Source organism: Thermothielavioides terrestris, chromosome 2, assembly GCF_000226115.1.
Source record: "Thermothielavioides terrestris NRRL 8126 chromosome 2, complete sequence".
NCBI classification, from domain to species: Eukaryota; Fungi; Ascomycota; class Sordariomycetes; order Sordariales; family Chaetomiaceae; genus Thermothielavioides; species Thermothielavioides terrestris.
In genome coordinates this window covers 2,635,979-2,661,354 of record NC_016458.1, presented here as the reverse complement: position 1 = coordinate 2,661,354, position 25,376 = coordinate 2,635,979, and the positions used below count along the sequence as shown (strand labels likewise).

At 58.5% G+C, this 25,376-nt stretch overlaps 7 protein-coding genes across 7 annotated transcripts; 6 read left to right on the top strand and 1 right to left on the bottom strand.

Annotated features, from left to right (window-relative positions):
- Window positions 1-228: 228 nt before the first annotated feature.
- On the top strand, window positions 229-1,949 carry THITE_2127744 (uncharacterized protein; the record flags this gene model as incomplete). Its single annotated transcript, XM_003651861.1, has 2 exons — window positions 229-696; window positions 741-1,949. The coding sequence occupies 2 exons, from the start codon at window positions 229-231 to the stop codon at window positions 1,947-1,949; spliced, it is 1,677 nt and encodes a 558-aa protein (XP_003651909.1).
- An 817-nt stretch (window positions 1,950-2,766) lies between these two features.
- Window positions 2,767-3,545, top strand: THITE_35330 (uncharacterized protein; the record flags this gene model as incomplete). The annotated part of the gene is made up of 2 exons (XM_003651860.1): window positions 2,767-2,973; window positions 3,081-3,545. Coding segments are annotated over 2 exons (672 nt in total), but the record flags the coding sequence as incomplete, so codon positions are not given.
- Window positions 3,546-5,089: 1,544 nt separating this feature from the next.
- On the top strand, window positions 5,090-7,467 carry THITE_2112686 (uncharacterized protein). The gene is made up of 5 exons (XM_003651859.1): window positions 5,090-5,509; window positions 5,591-5,948; window positions 6,018-6,135; window positions 6,206-6,270; window positions 6,388-7,467. Exons 1-5 carry the CDS (start codon window positions 5,342-5,344, stop codon window positions 6,894-6,896), a joined length of 1,218 nt encoding a protein of 405 aa, XP_003651907.1. The 5' UTR covers window positions 5,090-5,341; the 3' UTR covers window positions 6,897-7,467.
- Window positions 7,468-11,155: 3,688 nt separating this feature from the next.
- Window positions 11,156-13,248, top strand: THITE_2112680 (uncharacterized protein). The gene is made up of 2 exons (XM_003651858.1): window positions 11,156-12,560; window positions 12,658-13,248. Exons 1-2 carry the CDS (start codon window positions 11,382-11,384, stop codon window positions 13,096-13,098), a joined length of 1,620 nt encoding a protein of 539 aa, XP_003651906.1. The 5' UTR covers window positions 11,156-11,381; the 3' UTR covers window positions 13,099-13,248.
- Window positions 13,249-15,009: 1,761 nt separating this feature from the next.
- THITE_2112678 (uncharacterized protein) lies at window positions 15,010-16,790 on the bottom strand. Its single transcript, XM_003651857.1, has 3 exons — window positions 15,942-16,790; window positions 15,406-15,884; window positions 15,010-15,329 (listed from the first exon to the last, which is right to left on the bottom strand). The coding sequence occupies exons 1-3, from the start codon at window positions 16,503-16,505 to the stop codon at window positions 15,041-15,043; spliced, it is 1,332 nt and encodes a 443-aa protein (XP_003651905.1). The 5' UTR covers window positions 16,506-16,790; the 3' UTR covers window positions 15,010-15,040.
- Window positions 16,791-16,924: 134 nt separating this feature from the next.
- Window positions 16,925-19,101, top strand: THITE_2112675 (uncharacterized protein). Its single transcript, XM_003651856.1, has 3 exons — window positions 16,925-17,156; window positions 17,338-18,302; window positions 18,365-19,101. The coding sequence occupies exons 1-3, from the start codon at window positions 17,051-17,053 to the stop codon at window positions 18,713-18,715; spliced, it is 1,422 nt and encodes a 473-aa protein (XP_003651904.1). The 5' UTR covers window positions 16,925-17,050; the 3' UTR covers window positions 18,716-19,101.
- Window positions 19,102-20,024: 923 nt separating this feature from the next.
- On the top strand, window positions 20,025-23,606 carry THITE_2112671 (uncharacterized protein). Its single transcript, XM_003651855.1, has 6 exons — window positions 20,025-20,289; window positions 20,358-20,800; window positions 20,893-22,028; window positions 22,095-22,213; window positions 22,268-22,502; window positions 22,614-23,606. The coding sequence occupies exons 2-6, from the start codon at window positions 20,549-20,551 to the stop codon at window positions 23,350-23,352; spliced, it is 2,481 nt and encodes an 826-aa protein (XP_003651903.1). The 5' UTR covers window positions 20,025-20,289; window positions 20,358-20,548; the 3' UTR covers window positions 23,353-23,606.
- Window positions 23,607-25,376: the final 1,770 nt, after the last annotated feature.

The window sequence follows — 25,376 nt, the reverse complement described above, 5'->3', positions numbered from 1 at the left end:
TCTTTCCTGGCCAAAGAGAGGCAGGCCCAACTCTTCTCCTCCCCTCCTCTCGACCAGCTTTGTTTTCCTTCTTCGTCTTGCTCTTCGAGTTTTTCGTCACTCCCGTCTTCGCTACCCATCCTCTCTCCCTCTCTCGTATCCTCTCACTCGTTATCAAGACCCCATCGACAACAAAACGACTTTCAGTGAACGAAACCCCTTGGCGATCACACTTGGCGCACCACAATCATGCCCAAGCGAGGACGTCCCATGGTCGTCAACGGCCGCACCTACCACCGCACCGTCCCGCCCTCGGAGCAGGACGATGTGCGCACCGTCACGCGACGGCTGACGCCGAGGGCCAACACGGACTTCGACGTCACCGCCGTCAACTTCACCGAGGAGGAGCTGCGCCACTTCGCGCTCGTCTACCCGCGCCTGTACCAAGTCCCCGACACGAACCGGGGCCGCCTCGAACAGTGGATCGCCCTCCACGAAGACGAGGTGCACAGCTGGGACCTGGGCGGCTTCCTGACCACGAGGGAGCAGGACCAGCAGCGTGGGTACGAGCCTCGGCAGCCCGGCATCCCTCCCGCCGCTGCTCCGGCGGCCCCGCAGCAGCCGGCTCGACAGCCCGTGGTGGGTGAGGGCGACGGCGAGCACAACGAGGTGAGCGACGACGACCGCGACGAGGTAAGCGACGACAAGCTCGACAGGGTATGTTTGAGGCAAGTTCGCTTTCTGACAAATAATTCTTATAGTCCCAAGCCGATAACGAGCCTCCGTCTGAAGTCGGAGAGAGTGTGCTCGACATTGTCGCCGCTCCCGCTGTTTCCGATGTCCCTGCTCCCGCCGTCCCTGCCGTGGCGCCACAGCTCGCGCCGGCCCAGCAGCAGCCGCAACTGCACCGCGAGCATCTCGCTGCTCAACCTCCTCAGCGCTTCGCGGCGGACGACCAGGGCCTGATCCACCAGCTCGACCACGATCTGCGCGCGATAGAGGCTTTGATGCGGCCCTTGGCGCCGTGGCTCCGGATCACGGACGACTTCAACGCCCACTTGGAGAGCGCGCTCCGGGTGAAGCGAGCCCTGGCTCAGCGTCTCGGAGTTGAGGAGCGCTCCCCCTTGGGCGAGCCTAACCTCCCCGACGATGCTCAACCCAGCAAGAAGGCCAGCCGCGAAGCCACGGCGGAGGAGGCAGCGGAGCGGGAGCAGGAGCAGGAGCAGCAAGAGGCGCCGCCGCAGCGTCTTACAAGTTCACAGCTCCAGACGATTGCTCACCGCGCCTATGTCCTGGGAATTGAGCGAGGGTATTTCCGCGACGACGACTTCTCGCCTGCTCCCGAGCACCGTCAAGACGTCCCTTCGCCCGTTCTTGAGCATCGTCCAGCTGCGGCTGCTCCGAGGGAGCAGACTGCGGAGTCGACTTCAGACTCCGCCGCCGGGACCGTCGGCAACGACAACGACAACGACAACGACAACCGCGCCCTCGCGTCGGCGAGCCACGTCGCCACCAGCATCCCAGCCTACCCCCGGCCAGACACCCGCTACCCCGCCTCCATCTTCACCCACACCGAAAACTATACCACCGGCTACGAGGCCCCCGGCACCGAGCGGCGCGCCCTCGCCGCGCTCGAGCCCCCCAGCTCCAATCCCGTCCCGCTGGACCGCCTCGGCCGCCCAGTTCGTCCAGCTCCTGCTGCCACCGCAGCCGCGGCCGCGCCTCCCCCGGCTCCGCCGCGGACTACTAGAATCCGTCTCATCGGTGGCAGCGGCGCGGGGAGCCGGGATGCGGCTGGTGGTGCTGCCACTGCTACTACTAGCACTGCATACACAGCTGCGGCTGGGCAGGGTGCTCGGGGTAGTGCTCGAGTTAGAGTTCGTGGGAGTGGGAGTGGCAGCGGCGGCGCTGTCGGCGCGACCGCGGCTCGGCCGGCAGAGACGGGTGACGAGGACGATGAGGAGGTGTAAGGTGTGGGTCGCGACCGAGGTTTTGCCCCGGGCTCATCGCTGATTAACGACTTGGGCGGTTTGCTTCTATGCCTTGCTCATCACCTACATACCTAAGTACCTTACCTACCTGGTATCTTGGCTGGTTGAGCTGGGTTGTCCTGCGGCGGGATGGAGCGGAGGTTCAGAGCTGGCGGGAAGATATATTGGCAATGATGTAGTGAGAAATTGGAGGAGTTCATGGTTTTCGCTGAAAATGGCTAGATGGGATGGGCACTCGCAGTGAGACGGAAGGGCGGTCTCTGACTTTGGGACGGTTGCGGCATCAATTAGACGGTCTGATGATGGCGCCACTTCTGCCGCCTCGATACCCTTAGATATAGCTTATTGGCACAGGACGGGGAATGTCCTGGAGCTCTTGATCAGGCCGCATGCTAAGGGACAGTCCCTGTGGTTGTTGAAGCTCCTGGTCGGACGAGTGGAAGATCGTGATGGTGTCATCCCAGCTTGGGACATCTGTGAACGGGCATTTAATAGAGCGAATAATGGAAAATAGTTGGTCCGAGAAATTGCAAAGTTGAGAGCAAACAAAACGGAACCTGGCCCAAGACTCCGGAGCTTGACTTAGGTGGGAGCTAGGTCTGGTTTCTGTTTGCGCAGTTGTTTAAAAGTCACAAACATTCACTCTGAACCACCCGCACAATCGCCCATTGATTGGTTGGGGATTGAGTGGATCGGCTCTCACCTGCAGGGCAGCTGAAGTACCAGTTCACTCCTACTCCCTTGTCCTTCCTCGGCGCGAACCCCAAACATCCAGTCGCGGCAAGACTTCCAGAGGATGGAGCTCCCGCCCTTTCTATCTAGCGAGCCAATGCAAGGCGATCCATCATGCACCTGGGCCAGCTATCTGCTACCACAGCTCAGGCGCTTCCCGCAGGATGGCAAACCGATTCACTTCCGCAAGTTCTTGGGACACGGGGTCGAAGGCTGCGTTGCCAGGGTCAAGTTTGGTGAAGATCAAGATACGGCTTTTGCGCTGAAGACTGTATGTCCGGTCAATCCGCTTGCTGACTTAGGCCGGGAAAATAATGTGTCTCACAGTTTTTCAACTCGACAACGCCACAAAACGCCGAGGGTTAGTGGCCCCTAGAGCGGGAGGCCCGTCTGGTTGCCGTGCTCGAGAAAGTCCAGGCTCAGCTCCAGGGGGCATCGCCCGAAGCCGTGCACGTCCCGGTCCAGAGGAAGAGCCGCCGTGACTGCCTGCGGTGCTTGTTCGCATTTTCAAACGAGGGCCGCCGGATACGGCCGTTTGACACGCTTCCGGCGGAGCAGCGGACAGAAGTCTGCGCCTCGCAGACGCGCATCCGGCGCTGCTTCGGCTGGACTGTGGTGCGGGGTGAAGACGTGGCTTGTCTGAATCGCTACATCTCGATCGACTCCCGAGCCTTGCGCAAGGGCGAAGCCACTGCTAGCTATTTCGACCGCGGCCGGCAGTATATCGGCATCGTGTACGAGTATGTCCCCAAAGCGGCTCTGGAGCAGGAGGCAGTGCGGCGCCAGCTAGACTTCTTCCACTGGACCGGCTTTCAACGCTGCCAGGCAGTCAAGCAGGCCAACTGGCAAGGCCCCGGAATGCTGCTCGACTTTGGCGACTACAACTCCCCTGTAGACCCGTGGTTCCACGGGGCATCATGTTGTTTCCCGCCCGCGCCCGCCGCAAAAATTGTTGACCCAGCTGCATTTCACCGCTGGGCTATTGACGAGGCCACTAGGCTGCGTTCTGAAGCCACCAAGGAAGACGATGAACGCAGCGAGATGGAATCAACAATCAAATCGAAGACTGCAAGGCTTGTCGAGTTTGAGTACCACGGGAGACAGGCCCCGCCGTGGTTCCTGAAACGTAAGCTCATCCAGCCTCTCAACTTGTGTCTCTCGTTTCTCACAGCCACGGACACAGTGGAAAACGGCCAGACCCTGACCATCGAGGAGGATCCGCTGGGGAGCATCGTTTTGCCCGAGATCGAGCCCAAGATGCTGAGGAAGGCATGGAGGGACTACGCGCGGCTCAAGCGAGCCTACCTCTCGGCGACGGCGGCGACCGCAGGGACCGAAGGCGAGCGGCAACCGGCCTAGTGAAGCTCGAAAGGTCATCCCACCATGACGGTCTCTCACGTTCTCTCGCCTAGTTACCTATCTGTGCTGTAGTTATTTAACATTCCCGCAAAGGGATGAAAGAGAAAACACGCGAACTTGGCCGGGCAGACAAGATCATGGCTGCAGGATGATTTTGTGACCCCTTTCTCTCCCTGCCCGTGTGGGTGGCGCGCATTCGCCCCGTTGCGTGTTCGTCTCCAGATTTCTCCCCCCCGCTTCAGGCCCTTGCTCGTTCTGGCGAGGGAGAGCCATGTTCGCTAACTACCTGAACTAGCGTATGTACGGAATAGTGTGCAGTGTAGTGTAGTATAACTATTCCAGAGTGAATAATATAATATGTACGCCCCGCCTTGAGTCCGGGGCCCTCGACAGACTGCGCATCTTCCCGCGGGGAGGCGCCGGGGGGGAACGCGTCGCTGATGAGGATTTGCGCCACCGTGCAGCGTCGGCAGAACTCGGCTTTGATTGGAGATGCGGGAGGCTGCAAAGCGTGCTTGAGAGAGAGAAGTGCAGCAACGCCTCCCACAGCCGCGATGCTTATATAAGGTACTATATTCTGTACTTTTGTACAATGCGTTCGTGTACGCTACCCGCTGCCATGCCCACACACCGGGTCAGGGAGGTGCCCGCTTCTTGTTTGTTGACTTGCCGGTAGACGTTAAAGAGGTCCCGCCAAGACTAATTTCGGCCAATTGTCGGCAATGTTTTTACAGCGTTTTTACGCAACCCCGATCGCCAAGGCGTTTACTCTATCGCCAAGGGGTTAGTTCGCTAAGGGTACGGGGGGCGGCGCTAGCCCCCCGCTAGTTAGGATTCGGGTTATAGTTAGGATAGGGGTCAAGGTTAGGGTACGGGTTAACTTCGTTTTCTTTTCTTTCGATTTGGTTGAGGTTTCGCGAAGTTGTTGCTACGAGTCTTTGCGATTCTTCGTTGTTGATGTTGCTCGAAGTCGTCGTGGCCTTGGCGATTTGTAAATACTTGTAAGCGGTAGGTTCCGAAATTAGTCTTGGCGGGACCTCTTTAACGACGACCCCTCTGACATTCCCACTGCAGCCTCCGTCCAAACCACGCCCCGGCTCCTCCGCCCGGCGTGGACGACCGACGGCTCCGCCACAACCAGAACCTGCGGCTCCTGCGGACCGCGATCATGAGGGTCGACGACACGAGCCGACCATGAATCGAATCAGTCGATTAATGCTGCGCTGTCTCTCCAGCTCTCGACACTGCCGCTCGGCCCAGCCGCCTCCACGTTGGCGGCCATGGTTGTCTACATGCCCATCAAGGACAACCCCCGCGGGGCGACCATTCTTGCTGTTCTCTGGTCCATGATCAGCCTGTCCGCTATCTTCCTGGGACTCCGCCTCTACAGCAAGCTCGCCCGCAGCCGGCAGCTGTGGTGGGACGATCATATCATCGTCTTCTCCTGGGTACGGAGAAACCACCCCCCAACCGCTTCAACCTGCGCCAGGCGTCCCCCGGTTCTAACACCTTTACTCTGCATGCTCAAGATCGTACTGCTCGTCAGCTGCTCCACCTCAACCGCAAATGTGCGCCTTGGGTTGGGGCGCCATGGTTCCGAGGTGCCGCTGGAGAACGTGGCCACGTTCAGCATCCAGAGCAACGTTGCCGCCTTCACCTCGGTCATCGCCGTGGCCTGCAGCAAGACGTCGTTCGCCATCACCCTGCTGAGGCTGACCGACGGCTGGATGAAATGGTTCGTCATCGCCATCACCGTCATCCACGACCTCGGCCATGCCGGCACCGCCGCCTTGTTCTTGGTGTGGTGTACCCCCTGGCGCAGTCCGCCGCTTCCAGGGCAGTGCTCGCCGTCCGCTGCGGTGGTTGATTACAGCCTGTATGTGGGAGGTGAGCAGGGCCACTCCTCCGCGTCTCCTCCATTCCCCACCGCACTACTGCTGACGCACCGGATTCCAGCCATGTCTGCATTCTGCGACTTCGCGCTCGCCCTGCTGCCCTGGCGGCTGCTGCTGAGATTCAACATGTACAACCGCGAGAAGATCGGCGTGGCCATCGCCATGAGCATGGGGGTCGTGTAAGCCGGCTTCACCCCCACCGACTGCTCCGTTCCCAAACCCGACTGCTGACCACGTACTCCCAACCAGCGCCGGCATAAGCTGCATCGTCAAGATGACCACGATCCCGGTCCTCAACGAGGGCGACTTCAGCTGTAAGGCCCTTCCCCCCAACCCCCAACCCCCAACCCCCAACCCCCAACCCCCAACCCCCACCTGCCGGCGCTTCTCCTTCCCTGCCCTCCTACTCACCCCAAGAACCAAAAAACTAGACCACTTGCTCCCGCTCATCCTCTGGGGCTTCATCGAGCCCGCCCTGACCATCGTGGCCGCCTCCATCCCCATGATGCGCCACCTGTTCAAGCACCTGCACCACTCCTTCCTCTCCCGCTCCCCCTCCCTCTCCGGCGAATCCGCCGCCTTGTCCAATGACAACAGTAACAACCGCCCCAACAACCACATAGGCAACGACGATAACTGTCGACGCGGCCGGCAACCGCCTCCTAACCCCGTAGACGCCCGCGACGCGGGCACCACCAACCGCTTGGACGGCCGCGACCGCGACCGCGCCCGCTGGCATTACAAGAGCCGGCTTCGACCGGAGCAGCAGCAGCCGGAGGACCAGCAGGGGACAGACCAGCAGCAGCAGAGGCAGGCGGTGGGGCAGGCTGGGGAGGGGAATAGCGCGCCGTCAGGGCCGGGGACAGAAAGAGACGGGGAGAAGGAGAAGGAGAAGGAAGGGGTGTACGAGCTGGAGAGGTTTGCGGTGTTGGATACCTAGGCAAGGGCGGGGGGGCTGAAACGCGCGGGTGAAGGGGGGCAAAGGAAGGGAACGGTGCCAAACCGTGCCTGCTTGCTGCTGCTGCAGTACGGGGTTGTAATAATTGGTATTTGTAATCGCTGGGTTTTTGGCAGGCATGTGTCCGTTGGGCTCATAGGGGAAGGGGGGAAAGCGTGGCGTTTGGGGGATAAGCTACAACAGCATCTTGTCTCTTTTCGTTTGTGGGTGATGGGGCAGGGTCATGGGTAGATCCGAAGACGCTTGTGGTGATGCCTGGGATGCCTGGACGGTGGATTATATATGCCTTTGGGGACAGGCTACCAATTAATTGCTAGGTTCAGGTGTTGGGGTTTTATACATGTACAGTGCTTTGTTTCTGCGGCATGTTGTTGGTTGATTGAATCCTCGGGTTGGAGTTGGAGCCTGCTTTGCTCTTTGGTCTGACTGACGGACTTGAGAGCTTCTGTGTAACTGAAAGAAGGGGTCACTGAGAAACCTTGTTTGATATTGCAAGACGTATACACTATCAAACAGAACTTCTTGGTTGTCGTGAAAGACGCCAATCAATCCTCTTTGCGAGAATAGAAGGGGGCGCGTTGTGGGATAAGGACGGAGTATTGCCCGAAGCATCGTCAGAACTTGAATTTCGGGAGCAATAAGCAATAACCCCTGGGCTGAGAACTCTATGTGAATGGCTTTGTTGATGCTTGATACCTGCTTCTAATGAACAGAGTATATTCAACGCAGCATTGTACGCTATTGCCAGCGGGTGCCCTATGATGCTGGCAATGTCTGGGTCGAGGATAGTACTCCAGAGACGCCTCATCCTCTCCCAGGCAAGTATCAGAACTCCATGGAATCAACCACATAATCTTCCACCACGCTTCCGTCCCCAGGCGACTCCTGCAGCGCCCAACAGACTATCAACCCCCATACTTCCCCAAACACCCTCCACAACCCTGACATTCTCCCTCCAAGAAGCGCACCCCCTCCCCTTGCAAGCCCTCGGGCCTCCACTCAGCCATCAGAAACAGCCCGAACTGGAGCCCTTCGGGAAGCACCCCCCCGGCCTCGCTGCGGCTCCACCGCTCGTGAGCCGTGATCTTGCACCAGATACTCAGTGCGCCGTCGGGAAACCTGTTCGATGACGCCAGGTAATGGCCGTTGCCGCGAGGCCTTGCCTCGGCGAGTTTTTGGTTCGGACAGCACGGTAGGTTCAGGAGGAGACGCTATCTTCTTGCAGCCCCTGCCACACGAGAGTAGGTAGGTTACGGCCGACCGGCGTCGGGGGCCCCTCCATATCCTCCAAGGCTCCAACGCGGCGATCCAGGAGATGGCGGCGGGTGTTGCTTCAGTCAGCGCATGGTCTACGACAAGCTGGGGGCGGAGTGGAATTGGAACGTCGGGGAACCCTGCGTCTTGGGAATCGGACAAAGATTCAAATTCACGCTTCATGATTTTCATGTGATTTTAAAGGTAGCTGGCCGGCTCAACCTCTCGTATTTCCCTGCATTCGTCAAAGCCAACAAGACTACAGTGCATGTACCATGTGCTCCGTCGCAAGTTGTAGATATCTATTTACCTTCAGGCCGGTTTCCGTCAAGTTGGGTGTCTCTCTCTTTCCGCCGGATTAAATCCGCCGTTCCCCGATCCGCGCGGACGAGCCCATGACTTCAACTATACTCTCAACGGAGGCTACTTGCGACTTCTAACCGACCAGAGGCCATTCAGGGTGATATTGCTTAGTTGTTCTCATCGAGCTACACTTCCGTGGATGTTCTACTCAGCGTTTCCAAAATATCTCGGCCCAGAGCGGCGTCGTTCCATGATGTTGGCTTACCTAGTCTTGATTGTTAGAGCTCGACGGCGGCACGGCATTGTTCCAGCTTCAGGGACATAGGCAGGGGCCAGGTTCACAGTTGGACCCCGTCAAAAGAATTCATCCGCATTTTCCCCCTTTTGAAAATAGAAGAGTCCATTGCCAGGTCTGAGAAGCGGTCGGAAGGCGCCCACGAGGGCCGGTTGTTGGCGCTTAGTCAAACAGGGCTTGACACACTGCAAGTCACGTTGCACCCTCAACCGAATCCGACTGGTGCTCCACAATTGCACGTTTGGCGTTTGGGCTTCCAGACGGAGAGCCCAGCGTTTCAGAGTGGGGTGCGACAATCCAGCGCTGCAAGCCCCTGCCAGCTTCGATCGCCAAGCAGACCCCGCCAATTCGGTGTCGAGCGCAATCCACCAAGCAGGGGCGGCTCACGAACCGTCAGCTGCATTCCCAGACCGTTCCCGGTCCCCCACTGTCCCCCAGGCCGCTTTCCTGTCCCTTGCGCCTCGGAAAAATAATCCTCGACATAGCAGTTTATTTAGCTGTCTCTCCTACTACATACCCTACCTTTATTGCAACTATTCTTTGCATCCCATCGGTCCTCTCGGTGACCAAGCCATGAAATAACTCCCTGGTCACTCGACATAGCCGTAACAAGCAGAGCAAGACAACTACGCCGCAGCTCCACTGTCGGGCAGCTTGCTTCTGTCGCGCGCAAAACGCACCGAGGCGCCATTTGGTACTTCGGACATAACTGAGCAGGCTCCTGCAGCCGTCAGACCCAACAATCCCACGTTCCATGTGCCGCCGTTTATGACGTCTCTCCAACACCGGGCCAGCAGAATATCGCATGCGCAGTGCAGAATCCCCAGTGCTCGATAACTCACCCCAGGTAAGGCGATCACAACAAGTCCCGGGGCGCCGGTGCTGCCCCTCCTCCCCCTGAAGCAACCCCCGTCATCGCGCGCCCATCAACCGCGACCACCCAGCAAAGGCCGCACCCGACCCGGGCACGACGGACCTGTCGCATTGGTCGACAATCATACCACCCGACCTAGTGTCCAAGAACCAACCAGGCCAGCAATCCGACTTGCTGGTTGCCAACAATCCCCTCCTGGATTTGGCGTGGGAAAGAAAGATTGCTTGCGAGGGTCTGAACGTTGGCTAGTCCCATGCCTGGAGGCGCCAGCTGACGAACGCGATCGTTCCGCCACTCCTTCCGCATTGCCTGGGCTGGGCCAGCCTCAGAGGCCCAGTCGAGTGACAGCGCGCGCATCCCACCGACCTGGCCACTGAGCTTTCCCCTTGCCGGCCACTCGCTCTCCGACGTCGAACCAAGTCGCTGTTGCATATTAACCTGGCCACGACCCGACGTCCTGGGCAGCAAGGGGGCTAACTCGAGCTGTCGCGAACAGGCCCCTTCGAGATTTTCTGGGTCGAACAAGCGCCTCCGTCTGAGCTCGCCTTTCCCCACCCGGCCCCCATCGAATTCGCTATCGACGGGTCTGCCACCGCGCGCACGTCCTCCATCAGCCAAGCCCCGTCCCGTTTCCTGAGCTCGACTTGTCCGATTTTCCTCGCGCGCGCACACACAATGAACGGAGCACAGAGCGCACAGGATCCGCCGGCGCAAGGCGCGCCTCCATCAGCGGCTGCGCCTGCGAACGGCAGCTCGGCATTGAACAAGAAGAGGAAGAAAGACGGTCTGAAGCCTATCATCACCACCGAGGGCCCTGGGTACGTGCATGCATTTTGCGCTTTCTGTCCCGCTGCAGGCAAGGATCCACGGACCGATCGGGGCCATGGTTTTTGTTTTTATCCTGTCTCGTTTCCACAAGGATGGCCGCTGCAGTCCCGCCAACAGTGTTGGGTTTTGCGCCATCAGGTTTTTGGTGTTCGAAGTGGCGTACACAAACCATGTGCAGCGTGGCGGGGTGCGACAGGCGGGCCATGGGACCCCAGGTCCCATGGGACCTGGTGAGCCTTGGAGGGCAACCATGCGCGCAATGCTGCGACATGACACCGGTCCGGTGCATGTGGGATCCCAGTTCTTCAAGACGGTCCGACCCTTGAATATTTTGCCCTTTGTGGTGCCTGTGTGGCTCGAGTGAGCTCTGGGGCAACTTTTGCATCGTCGCACCGCCCCCGGCCCCCTGGTTCCTCCTCCTCGATTCCTCCCCGCAACACGAACAAGGGGCAGGAAGACACCTCTTCAAGCCTGCCTGTGACGGTTGCATCCAGCGCTGAGCGAAAACAACGCTCGACATCCACCGCCTCGCCTCCACGGGACCTGCGTGTGTTGGGCAGTGCTGCGATTGCACAGCCAACCCGCCCAAATGAAAACGATGCTCAAGACAAGGTCTCTTCGCCCGCTTTTATTTTTTGAAACAAAGTCGGCATTCCACCACTGCCCTTGTTGTCCTTGTTCCCGGTCCCGAAAGTTCGGCACTGTGCGCGCAGGCGCAACCGGGCCCCAACCCCGCCACCCGATCAACTGCCAGATCAACTGCCAGCCCGCCAGCCCGGGTGCCTGCCTCTACCTCATCTGCCTTTATCTTCCAGATGCTTAGCACCAGACTGCGGCAAATGCACGAAAGTACATGATAGACATTTCCACTTACGCATTGCATTCCTCCAGGGCCGCCCACCTAGCATCCGCCATGACACATTCGCCGACATCATCGTCGTCCCCCGAGGACGCTGCCGAGAACACCGCCGACGAGGAAGACTCGGAGGATTACTGCAAGGGAGGCTACCACCCGGTGACGATCGGCGAGAAATTCAAGGACGGAAAGTACACGGTCGTGCGGAAGCTCGGCTGGGGCCATTTTTCGACCGTCTGGCTGTCGAGAGACAACACGACCGGGAAACATGTGGCGCTCAAGGTCGTGCGGTCAGCTGCCCACTACACCGAGACCGCCATCGACGAGATCAAGCTGCTCAACAAGATCGTCCAAGCGAACCCGAACCACCCCGGCCGCAAGCATGTCGTCAGCCTGCTGGACTCGTTCGAGCATAAGGGGCCAAACGGGACCCACGTATGCATGGTCTTCGAGGTGCTGGGGGAAAACCTTTTGGGCTTGATCAAAAAGTGGAACCACCGGGGCATCCCGATGCCGCTGGTCAAGCAGATCACCAAGCAGGTGCTCTTGGGGCTGGACTATCTTCATCGGGAATGCGGCATCATCCACACAGATCTGAAGCCCGAAAACGTCCTGATCGAGATCGGCGACGTCGAGCAGATCGTCAAGCGGGTGGTGAAGAACGAACCGAACGACAAGGAGAGCAACAGGAACGGGAGAAGGAGGCGAAGGACACTTATCACGGGTAGCCAGCCGCTGCCATCGCCCCTGAACGCGAGCTTCAGCCAGTCCTCGATGTTCCCTTCCCCGGGCTCGCACAGCCTTGGCCAGATGTTGCACGAAGGCGAGTCTCTTGCCCGACTCCGCGCCGCATCCTCTTGCGTCCGTGACACGCCTACTGACTTTTCGGTTCGCGCAGGTTCTAAATCGAAAGACGCGTCGCCAAAACCCAGTGCAGGTAGCACGGAGGAGAGCCAAAAACAGCGGGAGAAGACCGCCGACATCTTGACTAGGGAAGTCTCGGGCATCTCGCTGGACAAGGCCGGCACGCCGCCCTCCACGACCGGCGAGAAGCGCAAGGCCGATGACATGCAGGGCTTTGACATCATTAGCGTCAAGATTGCCGACCTCGGGAACGCCTGCTGGGTCAACCACCACTTCACCAACGACATCCAGACACGGCAGTACCGCTCACCGGAGGTGATCCTCGGCGCTAAGTGGGGAGCGAGCACCGACGTATGGAGCATGGCTGCTATGGTACGAGATTTCCGTTTCTCCTCCTGCCGCACCACGTGCATATAACTCGCTTCCGAATCTCCCTCAAACCGGCTGACATTCCCCCCCACAACTCCAGGTCTTCGAGCTCATCACGGGCGACTACCTCTTCGACCCGCAGTCCGGCACCAAGTACGGCAAGGACGACGACCACATCGCGCAGATCATCGAGCTGCTCGGGCCGTTCCCCAAGTCGCTCTGCCTGTCGGGCAAGTGGTCGCAGGAGATCTTCAACCGCAAGGGCGAGCTGCGCAACATCCACCGCCTGCGCCACTGGGCCCTGCCCGACGTGCTGCGCGAGAAGTACCACTTCAAGGAGGAAGAGGCCCGCCGCATCTCCGAATTCATGACCCCCATGCTCGAGCTCGTGCCCGAGAAGCGCGCCAACGCCGGCGGCATGGCCGCCCACCCCTGGCTCGACGACACCCCCGGCATGAAGGGCATCCGCATCGATAAGGTCGAGGTCGGCAGCCGCGGCGAGGGCATAGAGGGCTGGGCCTGCGAGGTCAGGAAGCGGTAGACAATAGCGCGGGGAAACGTGTTTTGAAACCGGAGGAGGGAGTGGAAAGGGGGAAGGGGGAAAGAACCACTTTGTCTACCTTTTTGTTGTGTGTTTTCTCGGCTGCATGTCTGTCCGCCTGTCTGTCTGTGTGTCTGTCCACTTCTTGGTCGGTCAGTTTGTGGGTCGGTTGCAGGTTGCTTGAGCGCGCTGCGAGCGGGGGAAGGGGAACTCACACATGTCACCGATCAGCGCTTGTTTCTTTCCTCCGGGGGTGGGGAGGGGGAGGGGGGCCAAGACTCCCGTCAACACCAGTGTCCATGAGTCGGTGTCTCCTCCTCTTTCCTCCCTCCCCCTCCCCCCTCGGCATGTTCGCTGTTTGTCTGGAGTTCAACTGGCGCCGAACCGGTTACCCGGCCGCAGACGGACGGATCTGGATGCATGGATGGATGGACGGACAGCCCGGGATGGATGATGGACGAAGGAAATGATGGACGATGGGATGAGGAAAGCGTCTGGGTTGTGGCGGTGGGGGTTGGGAAAGGGGTTGGAGGGGTGCTTGTCCTGTTTCTCTTTTCTCCTTGCATACACACACACACACACACACACACACACACCTGACGACAGACAGCACGCGCGCAACGAAGCTTTTTTTTTCTTCGTTTTTTTGTCTTAACCCCCTCCTGCCTACCTGCCTGCCTGCTTGCCTACCTGTCGGTCTGCCTGCTGGTATAGTCTTGCGACACGGTACCCCCGCATGCCTTCCTGTCTGTCTGGTTTGGTTGGTTCTGATCTTCTCTTGTTTGGTAAGCATGAAAGACACACACTTCTACCCACCTCTCTGTCGTTGCCCCCGCGGACGCGACACTTACCTCGATGAGCCGCCGTTGTGATTATTTCTTTTTCTTTCTCGATGTTTGGTTTGGTTTGGGTTGTTCCCATTCCAGCCGTCACTGCTTTTGTTATTATGGGGGTTGTGGAGGGAGGCGAAGGCAGCGGGGGAAGGGCGAGGCTGATGAAGAAGTGGCTGGAAAGAAAAAGATTAGTTATGCGGGTTATTTTTCTTTTCTTTTTTTGTTCTTTTTAGATAACGACGACGATGTCTTTGACTGAAGTGATGAAATCTTTCTTTTGTGCTCTTTTCTCTCTCTTGCGCTGCATCGTTTCCTCGGGCGGGCGGGCTGGCTGGCTGGCGACCGGTTGGTAGGTTGGATGGGATTATTATCTGTCTGCCCGCCTGAACCTTTCCTTCGTTCGTTCCCTCCTCCCTTACAAGTAATGATGCCTGCTGCAGGGACCGGGTTTAGCTTAGCAACTGGGCAAGTTTACGCTTTGCCTTATATTCTTTGAGAGGTTTATGATATAGGGATAGACAACATGGCTGTTACATTTTATAGCCAGGTACTCCTCGTGTTGTTGCTGCGGCCGGTTCTGTGGTTTGTCGGGGCATGCAGATCACAAGCTACAAGACAACACAAGGAGGCATCACATGACCTAACCATGAAACATTGAGGGCTGCTCTCCCAGTTGTTGGTATCGTTCTTGATGCTTAATTGGGTTACTGTGTTCATTCAAGGCATTGGATTGGCATTGACAGACTCTGCCTGACCTGGCACTGGCCGACTCTACCTGACTGGGGCTGGCAACCATGATGGAAAACCGCCATATATTTCATGGCCCTGGTCTGGACGGCATCGGAGCTGATTCCGTCAACACGACGGTGTCCGATTCCAATGAAACTTTCAGACCGGGCGCTGGAGGCGAACACAAAGCAAAAATTCCCTTTCCTGGTACTGCACCCTCAAACAAAACCCCCGCAGAAAACTCAATCCCTGAAGCCCGTCCCATATTACATGTCCGTGGCAAGAACACAGCGAAGGAAAAAAAGACCGAGAACCTGACCCTGAGTAAGCGCTGCTCGGCGCGCATCAGACCAAAGTCTACAGCCCCAACCCGCTCAGAGTTAGCGGCGACCGCCCTTCCCCTTCTGAGTCATCCTCCTGAATGCCTCCATCCCTCCGGCCCCAATAGGGCGGGCGTCGGGGACGGCACGGGACCCGTCAAAGGTGCTCCGCGGGGCGATAGTGTAGCTCGCCGGCAGGCCGGCCGGCCTGGCTCGGTTGCTCTTGACCTCGGGCGCGAGCAGGCGCTCGCGCTCGAGCTCGAAGCGCGTCTTGCCCGCGGGCCGCTGCGCGAGCGTCATCTGCGAGCCCGACACGGCGGCTTCCTGGCGCTGGGCGAGCTTTGCGGCCCTGTTTGAAGAGGTGGTCAGTATGTGGACGTGGAGAAAGAAAGGAAGAAAGGGCGCTGAGAGGGGGGGGAACGTACGCAAAGTCGAAGTCGCGGGTCTCGATGTGGCGCTTCTTGTAGTCATCCGTTCGCTTCAAGATCGGACGGCTCCATTCGCCGACCAAGCGCTCTGCGATGCGCTTGATGCCGGGTTCGGGTCGCTTGCTCCGGGTGTAGAAGTAGACAACTTTGCCGATGCCGCTGCTCAGGAGGACATCTTTGTTAATGGGGAGCTTGGCAAGAGCATTGAAGATGTCCCGCTGAATATTGTAGGCAGGGAGGCTGCCGTCGTTCAATGGCTCGAGGAAGTACTTCACCGATTGGAGGAAGTTGGTTTCGGGATCGAGAACTGAATCTTGCACTGAGGTTCGGGTGAGGAGCGCTGTGACCTGCGGCAGAAGTTTGAGCTTATGCGTGGCGGCCATGCCCTTATCGCGGGCTTCATTATCCGCTATGCAGGCTTTCTCCATTGCGACCTTCAGGCGCGCAAGCTGGTCATCGATTTGGTCCTCGAGGTCCTAGATACTACGGGTCAGACGTGCTCTGCAGAGGAGGGCCAGGGCAACGATACGTACGATGTCATCCTTCTTGCGCCGCCGCTTCGTCGGGTTCTTCAAAGCATCATCCACGGCTCGCTGGATGGCCCGACGACGGCGCTCTTCGGGCGTGAGATCTTCCTCGTTTACCTGTTCCTCCTCTTCATCCTCCTTTTGTGCGGCCCGCTGCTCCCCGCCGGCGGCGACACGAGTTTTCCGGGGTCGGCGCTGTCCCTCCTCAACGTCGCCGCCGTCGTCGTCAACGGCGCGCGCTCGCTTCTTTGGCCTGCGCCCCTCCTTCGGCTTTCTCACGGCCTCGCCGTCGGTCCGCTTCCGTTTCGCGGCTTTCAGCGTCTTTGCAACATTTTCGTCGATTTCCACGGGCCTCTCTTCGAGGGTAGGGTCGTAATCCTCGAACTGGTCCTCGTCAATTTCGGAAAGGACGTCTGAATCCTTGTCGGAGTCATTTCCGGCCTCCTCCTTTGGGGCCTCGACGTGATTCTCCTGGTGCTCGGGATTATCCTGGTGCTCATTCTCGAAGTGCTCATCCCGATCCGCGGGCGAGCCGGCCGGCGAGCCAGCGGGAGAGTGGGCGTCTGACATCGCGAGTTCGGGCCACGCGTCGACCGAGGTCAATGACCGTGGCTGGATAAAAGAGCGAGTCGGTGGTGGAGGATTGCGGTTGAGAATCGAGGACAGAGAGCGAGAGGATCGCGGTGGTAGGTAGATTATCGCTTGGTTTTTGACGGTCCTTTTTCTTTTCAAAGAAAATCAGAATTGTTGAATGTTTCTGAGTGGGAGGCAATTGTAAAGTTAGGTGCCAGCTGCCGGCCTGGTTCAATCCGTCCGCCTAGCCAAATGGAACTTGTTGCAGCGGCTCGCGAGGCGAGTGGTCTGTGCGAAAGATTAGCCGCAGGCATGTGCCCCAGCGGTCTTGGCAGCCAGGGTTGAGGTGGGCCGGGCCAGCGGCAATTCCAGAAAAATGGGCCCCCCTTGTTTACTTCGGAAAACCGGTTGCCATCAAACGACGCCGCTCGTTGCACCTTCCTGCCTCTAGCTTGCGGCGGGAGAAAACACGGCGTTACCCGGCCGCCTTCCGAACCCAAACGCTGTGAAGACTTCTCCTGATCGCATTACTCGCTGACACCATGGAACGCCGAACGCACGATGGCTTGATGGAGTGGCAGTACAATGCCCCGCCACCTATGGACCACTCAAGTCCCTTTGCAAAGTTATCTCGGAACCAGCCAGCGTGTAAGTTCCTGTCGGAGACATTTCGCGCTTCCTCGCCATCATTGAGTAGTTCTCTTCAGCGCAGTCGAAGTTCCCAACGACTGCGCCGGCCTCCGCGACATGTCATTGCCTGGACGCATGGTCGTACCGTCGCAGACTGCGCACAAAATGGAGCATGCTGACCGCGCACCCTTTCCGACAGCATCTTTCAGCTCTTCCTCACCGTCGAAGTTCAGCAGCAATAACCCGTTCGCTGCCGGCAATATCTCGAGCGGCTCACCAGTCAAGCTGCAAGCTCAACCGCGCCCGCCGCACTCGGACTTCTTCAACCCCCAGCTGCCGAGCAAGCCATCGGCACCGGCATTTCGAAATCCTGCGTTTACGACGCCGCAAAAGCGCGTGGACGAGCTTACGTACTCGGGGTTTTCCGGCGCCGAATCCAGCCCTGCCATGACCGACACATCCGAGATGCCTGCGGACACCCCGGAACTGGACCGAACGGAGGAGGACGTTGGAAAGTTGACTCTTACGCCGTCTGTCAGCAGGAATCTGTTCAGCAAAACCCTCCTACGGAATCATGTCTCGGGGAAAGGGGAAATTGCCCGAGGGAATCGAGACAAGGTCAGGAAGAGGAAGCGTCTGCAAAGCGACAGAGACGTGGGCAGCGGCCGGTCTCGCCTTCCGCACGCATCAGACGACTCCGACAGCGATTGGGAAGAGGGATCAAGTGGCGGACTGAAGCGGACGAAGAGTGGAAAACTTCCACGGCGGGGTTGGTTCAGCAGCTTCCTGTCAGCGGTCAGCGACCACCCGAGCGCCCCGGCAATCCTGTCCAAATGGCTGCAACTAGGCGTCAACATCATCCTGCTCAGCATCGTGCTCTTTGCCATCTTCGCAATCATCTCGCAGATACGGACCGACCTGTCGCGAGCGAGCGAGGAGGCCCGGGCCGCCATCATCAACCAGATGTCGATCTGCGCCGACAATTACAGCAGGAACGGTTGCTCCCCCCGGGAAAATCGGCCGCCGGCTCTCGATGGACCCTGCAATGAATGGGAGGTGTGCATGAATCAGGACCCATCGGCCACCAAGACGCTTCAGATCTCGGCGAGGAACATTGCCGAGATCTTGAACGAGTTTGTTGGTGTCTTGACCTTCAAAACTTGGGTGAGTAGATCGAGCCCGTCTCCTGTCCCTCCCTTGTACTAGCTAACGGTTCGTTTGTCCAGGGGTTTATCCTCTCGCTTTTTCTGGTGACGGTCGTCGCTAGCAACGTCGGCTTCGGATTCCTTCGCGAATCCGCGCTTGCTCACCCGGCGAAGCCGGCGGAACCCGTGCATTCGCAACCGGCAGTGCCTCCGATCTTCGGATCTGCCGCGGCGCACAACCCTCAACAAGCTTACATCTGGGCGCCTATCAGCCATACCCCTCGCCATGTGCGCAGGAATCTGTTTGCCAACGATGCGACGGACTCGGAGGCTTCGCCCGACGTCAGGGCGATTATGCCGCCACAGACTCCGTCCGGAAGGAGGAGTCCCAGCAAGGGAGATAGGGATCGAAGCCCGATTAAGGGGTATTAGGGAGGCCGACGGGGCTCGTTGGATTGACAGCCTTGCCTCCGTTTCTCCACTTTGTGTTGTACACTTGTACTCTTGGATTTCTTATGTCTTGCTTGGTCGGAGTTGGCAACATAACCTGGAATCGCTGGGCATTTGGTTGGCGGCGGTATGTACTAGATCAGGTCGGGTGGTGACTTGGGACCTAGGCACCTAGGGAACTTTCTCGTGTACACTACATAGATGTTGTTTAATCCCTGTCTTCACACTGGGCCGTGCAGCTTTGTTTTTTAGTCCTCGCTCAGTATAACTCTTAGAGAATGCTCGCCATGCATGAAGATCTCGAGGCCATGTGTTCTGCGATCTGGCATCCTCATCAACCAATGGCTCGCAGATGGCTGGTGTCCTTGGCTCAAGTGCCCCCAAAACAGGGTTCGGCTGCGAAGTGTAGTGTAATCGTCCCATGTTTGTTGCCGTTGGCTGATCCTGACCCCACTTGACGTTGACGTCTTGATGACGCTGGGTACCGAATTACCGTGCTAACAAACCCCAGACCTCCACAGCCGGGGTTGAAGGGCACTGAATCTCCATGTTCCACTGTTGTGCATGTGGGAAAGTTGAACGAGAGCCAACTTGCGCATGTTGGGACTGCCCGTGCAGCTTCAGGACTACACTGCACTACATTGGCTTCACATTGAAATTGAACATGTGCTCTCATTGCCCTGCCATGTGCCAGTGTGTGTTCCTGAACGTTCAATGGCTACACAGAAGCAAGCAGCTCAGGGGCTCGTGGCGGGGTTATAGCTAAAGAGGTCCCGCCAAGACTAATTTCGGAGACTGCCGCTTACAAGTATTTACAATCGCCACGGGGTGAGCGGGGCCGCAACGACTTCGAGCAACATCAACAACGAACAATCGCAAAGACTCGTCGCAACAACTTCACGAAACCTCAACCAAATTGAAAAAAAAGAAAACCGAGATAACCTATACCCTAACTATAACCTGTATCCTAACTATAACCCGAACCCTAACTAGCGGGGGGCTGGAGCCGCCCCCTATACCCCTAGCGAACTAACTGCTTGGCGATAGTGCAAACGCCTTAGCGATAGGGCAAACGCCTTGGCGATCGGGGCTACGTAATAACGTTGTAAAAACATTGCCGACAATTGGCCGAAATTAGTCTTGGCGGGACCTCTTTAGCCATCAGCCGTGGGGGCCGTAACGTTATCTGAGCCTTGGCGTGGGATTAGCGCTGCGGGGGGCGCTTGGAGCTTAGGTCGCGGGAGCCAATCGTGTTAGCCCAGGGCTTCGGAAGCTGCACCCAAGGCAGGGGGGGGGGGGTTGCATGTTTTCGCGCAGTGAGCTTAGGTAGGTAGTGTTGTTCCTTGACACTCTTGACTCGACTTCCAGATCGCCGCCCAACGGAGCCGAGCTCTCAAGTTTCGTCCGCCTCGAATCCCCCTATATCCCGTTTCCGCCGCCGCGGTCTTCGAGCTCCACAAGCTGATCTCCCAAGCTTTCGTTCTGGAGGCTGCCCCGGGATGGATGCCACTGCCGCTTGCCGTAGTCGCCTCCCCATCCTAAGGTAGCTTCTTCAGGTAGGTACAGTTCCTCGTGCCATTGCCCACAGCCCGCCTGTTGCAACTCCCAACCCTGACTCCGCCAGCTGTTCCCCACTTGCCGTATCTTCAAGTTGACCTCGCCTGGATTGTCCTCAGGTCGCAAGCGCATGATTCGACCTGACGCGCCCGCCTCCGCCAGCCCTCTCTAACAATGCTGGTAGACGCCGGCAGGCCGATCTCTCGAGTCTACTGTTCGGATGACGACTGAGGCGGAGGCGCGTTGGTTCTTGGGAACATGGAGTCCATGGACGAGGACACGCCCGGGGGTGATCGCAACGCGCCTCCACAACCGCCGGTCCCTTCGCAGTCGGGTGCCGCGTCGGGCGGTAACCCCCCCGGGTCTGGCTCGAGCGCGTCAGCTCCCCGACCGCCAGGCTCTGCGCCTGGTCTCACGGCAGCGAGCGCGCCCAGTGCTTCAAAAAGGAAGCGCGGCTTGGGCGTCGTTACGCCGAATGCGTGCACTGAATGTCGCAAGAAACGCGCCAAGGTTCGTACAGCGCGATAATGAGAGCGCCTCCTTGTTGCTGATGATGGTCCCATCGAACTCGGAGCTCACGAGTTATCCCCTGATCTGCTCAGTGCGACGGACAAAAACCCTGTGGTCGATGCAAGAGTCAAAAGGACGTCGAGTGCGTCTATCAAGTCCCGGTTCGCCAATCGAAGGAGAACCTGCGCCGCGAGATCGACCAGCTCCGACGACAGCAGCGCAACAACGAACAGGTCTTTGCCGCGCTGGTCCGCCCTGATGCCTGGGAAGAGGTGCTCGCGCGGTTACGGAACGGCCAGAGCGTGGAATCAATTTCGGAATGGCTTGGGGGGACGCTGCCCTCTGGTGGCGGCGCGCTGCCTTCCATCAGCCACCTGCTCAGCCACGGGGCCGGAGCTGACATCTCTGGGTACGCTCCCGCGTCGAGCAGCTACGCGCAGATTCCCTCTGCTTTGAGTGCGGTTAGCCCGGTGTCTGGCCCGAATCCCCACACTATCAGGCATGACGGCGAACAACAGAGCCCCTGGGGCGGCTTCTCTACTCAAAGCCACCCGACTTCGAGCGGCTCTCAACCGGAACCCTTGACCTGGAATCCCGAGGCTGTCAAGAGCACTCAGTCGCGTGTGGGGTCATGGGTCGAGAGTCTGGCCGACGATTCGGACGGTAGCAGGGTTAGCAACCGTCCTGACCAGGTCCTTCTTCAGCAGGTTCCAGAGATGCAGGTTCCTCCAGGGACCTGGACGACCATAACCGGTGATTCGAGGCTTGTCCAGCACCTGCTGGCTCTCTATTTCTGCTGGGAGTACCCGACCTTCGCCTCACTTTCCAAGGAGCACTTTCTCAAGGATTTTATGGAGGGTAGGCCTCGATTCTGTTCCTCCATCCTGGTTAACGCGCTGCTGGCCCTCGGGTGCCGCTTTTCGAGCCAGCCAAACACGCGATCCAACCCTGACGACCCCCACACGTCGGGCAACCACTTCTTCAAGGAGTGCCAACGGCTGTTCTACCTGGAGCAGGATCATCACAAACTCACCACCATTCAAGCTCTGGGGATAATGTCCATCAGGGAAGCGAGCTGCGGCAGGGACTCGGAAAGCTGGTATTATGCCGGTCAGAGCATTCGCCTGGCCATCGAGATGGGGTTGCACCAGCTACAAAACGATGGCAAAGACGATGATGAAAGCGCCGTGCAGGCAGCCACCTTCTGGGGCGCGTTCGCCCTGGATCAGTAAGCACTTCAGAAACCCCCCCCCCCCCATTCCCTGCTCAACGACCTCGCTGATCTCCCCGTTAGCGCTTGGTCGTTGGCCACAGGTTCACTCCCTCAATGTTCTTGCTTTTCCCGGCTGCCACCCAAGCCGGCGATAATCGATGATATCGAGGCGTCTTTGTGGATCCCGTACACGGATGACGGTAAGGAGACACTGTCATGGGAGACGTGTCGACGAAGACTAACTCGATGACCAGGCGCCCCGCTTCAGCGTTCATGCGAGCAACCATCCAATGTCCGCTCAGTCTACAAGTGCTTCTGCGAACTCAGCGAGCTCGTACACCAATCACTTTATATCCTTTACTCTCCCGGCAGGCCGCTCACAAGCAAGGATCTTCTTAACATCTACACTCAGTATCTGAACTGGTATGACAAGATCCCAGAGGTCCTGCGACTCGGCCACAACTTCACTCCGGCCGTCTTGTTTGCGCAGTAAGTCGCCGTCGCCCGACTTCCCGCAGGCGCCCAGTGCAGAGCAGGCACCTGCTGGGCTTCGTTGGTCCTTGGTCGTCTCGTTCAAGTTTTTCTGACGGTCGGTGTCAGTATGTACTACCACTTTGCGATCCTTCTGCTCTTCCGGCCTCTGATCAAATTGCGCATCATTGGGTCGAGTATATCGCCGAGGGATGTCTGCTGGCAGGCCGCGGATGCTATTACGGGCCTCCTGCGCTCGTACTCGCAACTCTACACACTCAGGCGGACCCCGTCGTTCGTCCCTTATTTCGTCCTCACGTCATCGATCATGCACCTAGCCATCGCGGCGACCGACGTTAGTAAGCAAACGGCGCAAAGCATGAAGACGGCCCGGGGCGGCGAGCCCTCCCGCGCGGCACCCAAGCTTGATCGGCGCGTCACAGACGCTCTCGCACGGGGCATCGCCGACCTGACGGAGATGGCGCCCTGCCATCACTTTGCCGAGCAGGCACTCAACATACTCCGGTTCCTTGCTATGAAATGGAACATCGAGGTCGACATCGAGGCGACGGTCAGCGGCGAGCGGCGCCAGGTGGAACTCCGCGACGTAGAGCGCAGCACGCGCCCCGGGACGAACAGCCTCAACTTCTTTGCGCCCAATTTCCTGGAATCCGACTTCAACTGCTCATGGGGCGGCGGCACACCGTCGCGGCCCGCCGCCGATTCGAGGGCTGGGACCCGGCCCAGCGACGCCGGACAGTTGGCGGACGCGCCGGAAAACCCGCTGTTCTGGCCGTTCCCGATGCAAGGCCGCCCCATGCTGCCGACCGGGAAGGAGCTGGAAGAGGCAGGCTTCGAAGTGCTGTAACCATGTAACCATGGTTTTTGAGGAAGGCCCTTTGCAAGGATCCGGTGGGATTACATGCCAGAACCCTAAATACACAAGTTAAGGTTCTTTAAGGGAGGCTTTGGCATCCGCACTGGCTTCAGGAGTTAGCCAGAAGAAGCCAGGCCAGAGACGGATCTCAGATGTCTGGTGGAAGTATAGCTACCTACACAGCAGCTAGTGTAGTGTGGAATATGCAAGTTGTGGGTGTGGGACATCCCGCAGGATCAGGCCAGGGAGAGCAATCGCACCAAGGCAACAACAATATGGGGATGATGCAGAGACGGGTGGTCACTTTTTTCTTGCTGCCTCATGTCTCTACAACACAGCATGTGGATGGGCGCTGGGCTGGGGCGAATTGTTGCCTGCGATACCCCCATTTTCGCTCCATCCAGAACGAAGCACACCGTATTGTTTGCTGATACCGTCCGAAGAAGTTGGCTTCATCCCGGGTTTGGCGAGGTTTCTTTCATCTGGAGGTTCGCGTCCAATGAGCATGGATCGGGCGACGGCCGGGTCCGGGGTGAGACGCAGCGGGATCGGAATCCTTCCTGGGAGGACCTGCTTGCTGACTCTGCGCAGTTGTGAACTACCCATCCCGCGCTCGCAAGGGTGGTCGCTCAGAGCAAGCAGATCCTTCTTTCCCGACGCCTGTCTTTCTGGACTCGCACACAAATTTCAGGGGCAAAGCAAACTTCGCGCGAGCTCCAAGAAACGCTTGTTACACAGGACGGAAGCAGCCTGGCGAGATAGATCCATGCCAACAAAGGAGGGATGGGGATGGGATGTCGGATCGAGAATTGAGAATCGAGATTCCAGACCAAGGCGACTCCGAACCCTGCGGGATTGGACTCGAATGGCCCACCTCACATCGTCCACCACTGGTCATTTTGAACTGGTCAAGGCTGTCATCCATCGGCTGTTGTGTGCGCGGGGGGGGGGGGGGAAGATGGTGTGTCTTGTCATGCCCATGTCTTATCCGTCAGCAACACCCACAGCAGCTGCCTGCGGGGGCCGGGAGCGGCGCCCATCAGTGTGGGTTTCGATTCCGATCATTCGATCGATCGTTCGTCCCATGTCGTGTACAATACAATGCTTGTTTGTTTGTTAGTTTGGTTCTTACCCCCACTTTTTGACAGGGGGCTACAGCCAACCAAAGTCGGCCTTTTGACCCGCCTGTTCCGTTCTCTAGCCTCACCACTCTCCAGACTCCAAGATCAAGTGAGGAACGTTCGAGTATAGTAAAGCAGTGGATTGAACGCAATTATCCTCTCTAGCTAACTGGCTAGGTACCGAAGGAAGCTGCATTTCGGGCAGAGGCTGCAATGCCCCTGACTTTCTATTGCGGTTAGTCTCTTCTGTGCCAAGACGGCTAGGTAGGTACCTGTGATTTAGAGCCCCTGTCGTGATCCACCATAAGTACCGAACTAACGAACAAACAAGGGGGGCATTGTACACGTATTTTCTTCCCAAGGGCGAACGCGAACGAGCAGGGCGGGGGAGGGGCGGTGCAGGCGCAAACATCAAACACAGCACCAGCACCAGCACAGCATGCTGCGCATGCCCTTGGCGCGCGCTGATTGGCGCGCGCCGACACCTGCATGCAGAAGCTTGTGCGTGTTTCGAAACGGGACAAAACCCTGGAAGGGGGGGAGCGTTTCAGGTGGGACAGGGGTAAGAGGTGGTGTGGCATGGGGGGGATGTTCGGCGAGGCGAGGCAGCTTGCTTTGCTGTCCAATCATGGGCGGCTGAGGCGCTGGCTGAGCGAGCCGGGGGGGTCGTTGCTCAAAGTCTCCAGAGCGCAGACAAGCCACTGAGAGAGGTGAGAGGGAGAGAGGGTTCCAGCCGATCTGCCGCCCCTTGTCCCGGTTCCCGCCTGGCCTGTCTTGCTGTGCTGATGAGTTTGCGTGACGGCATGCTTCCCGGCTGCGGCGCTGGTGCTGGATCACAGCCGCTGTCAGCAGCGAGAGGGTCCGGGGGGTTTCGTGGTCTCCCTTCCTCCATAC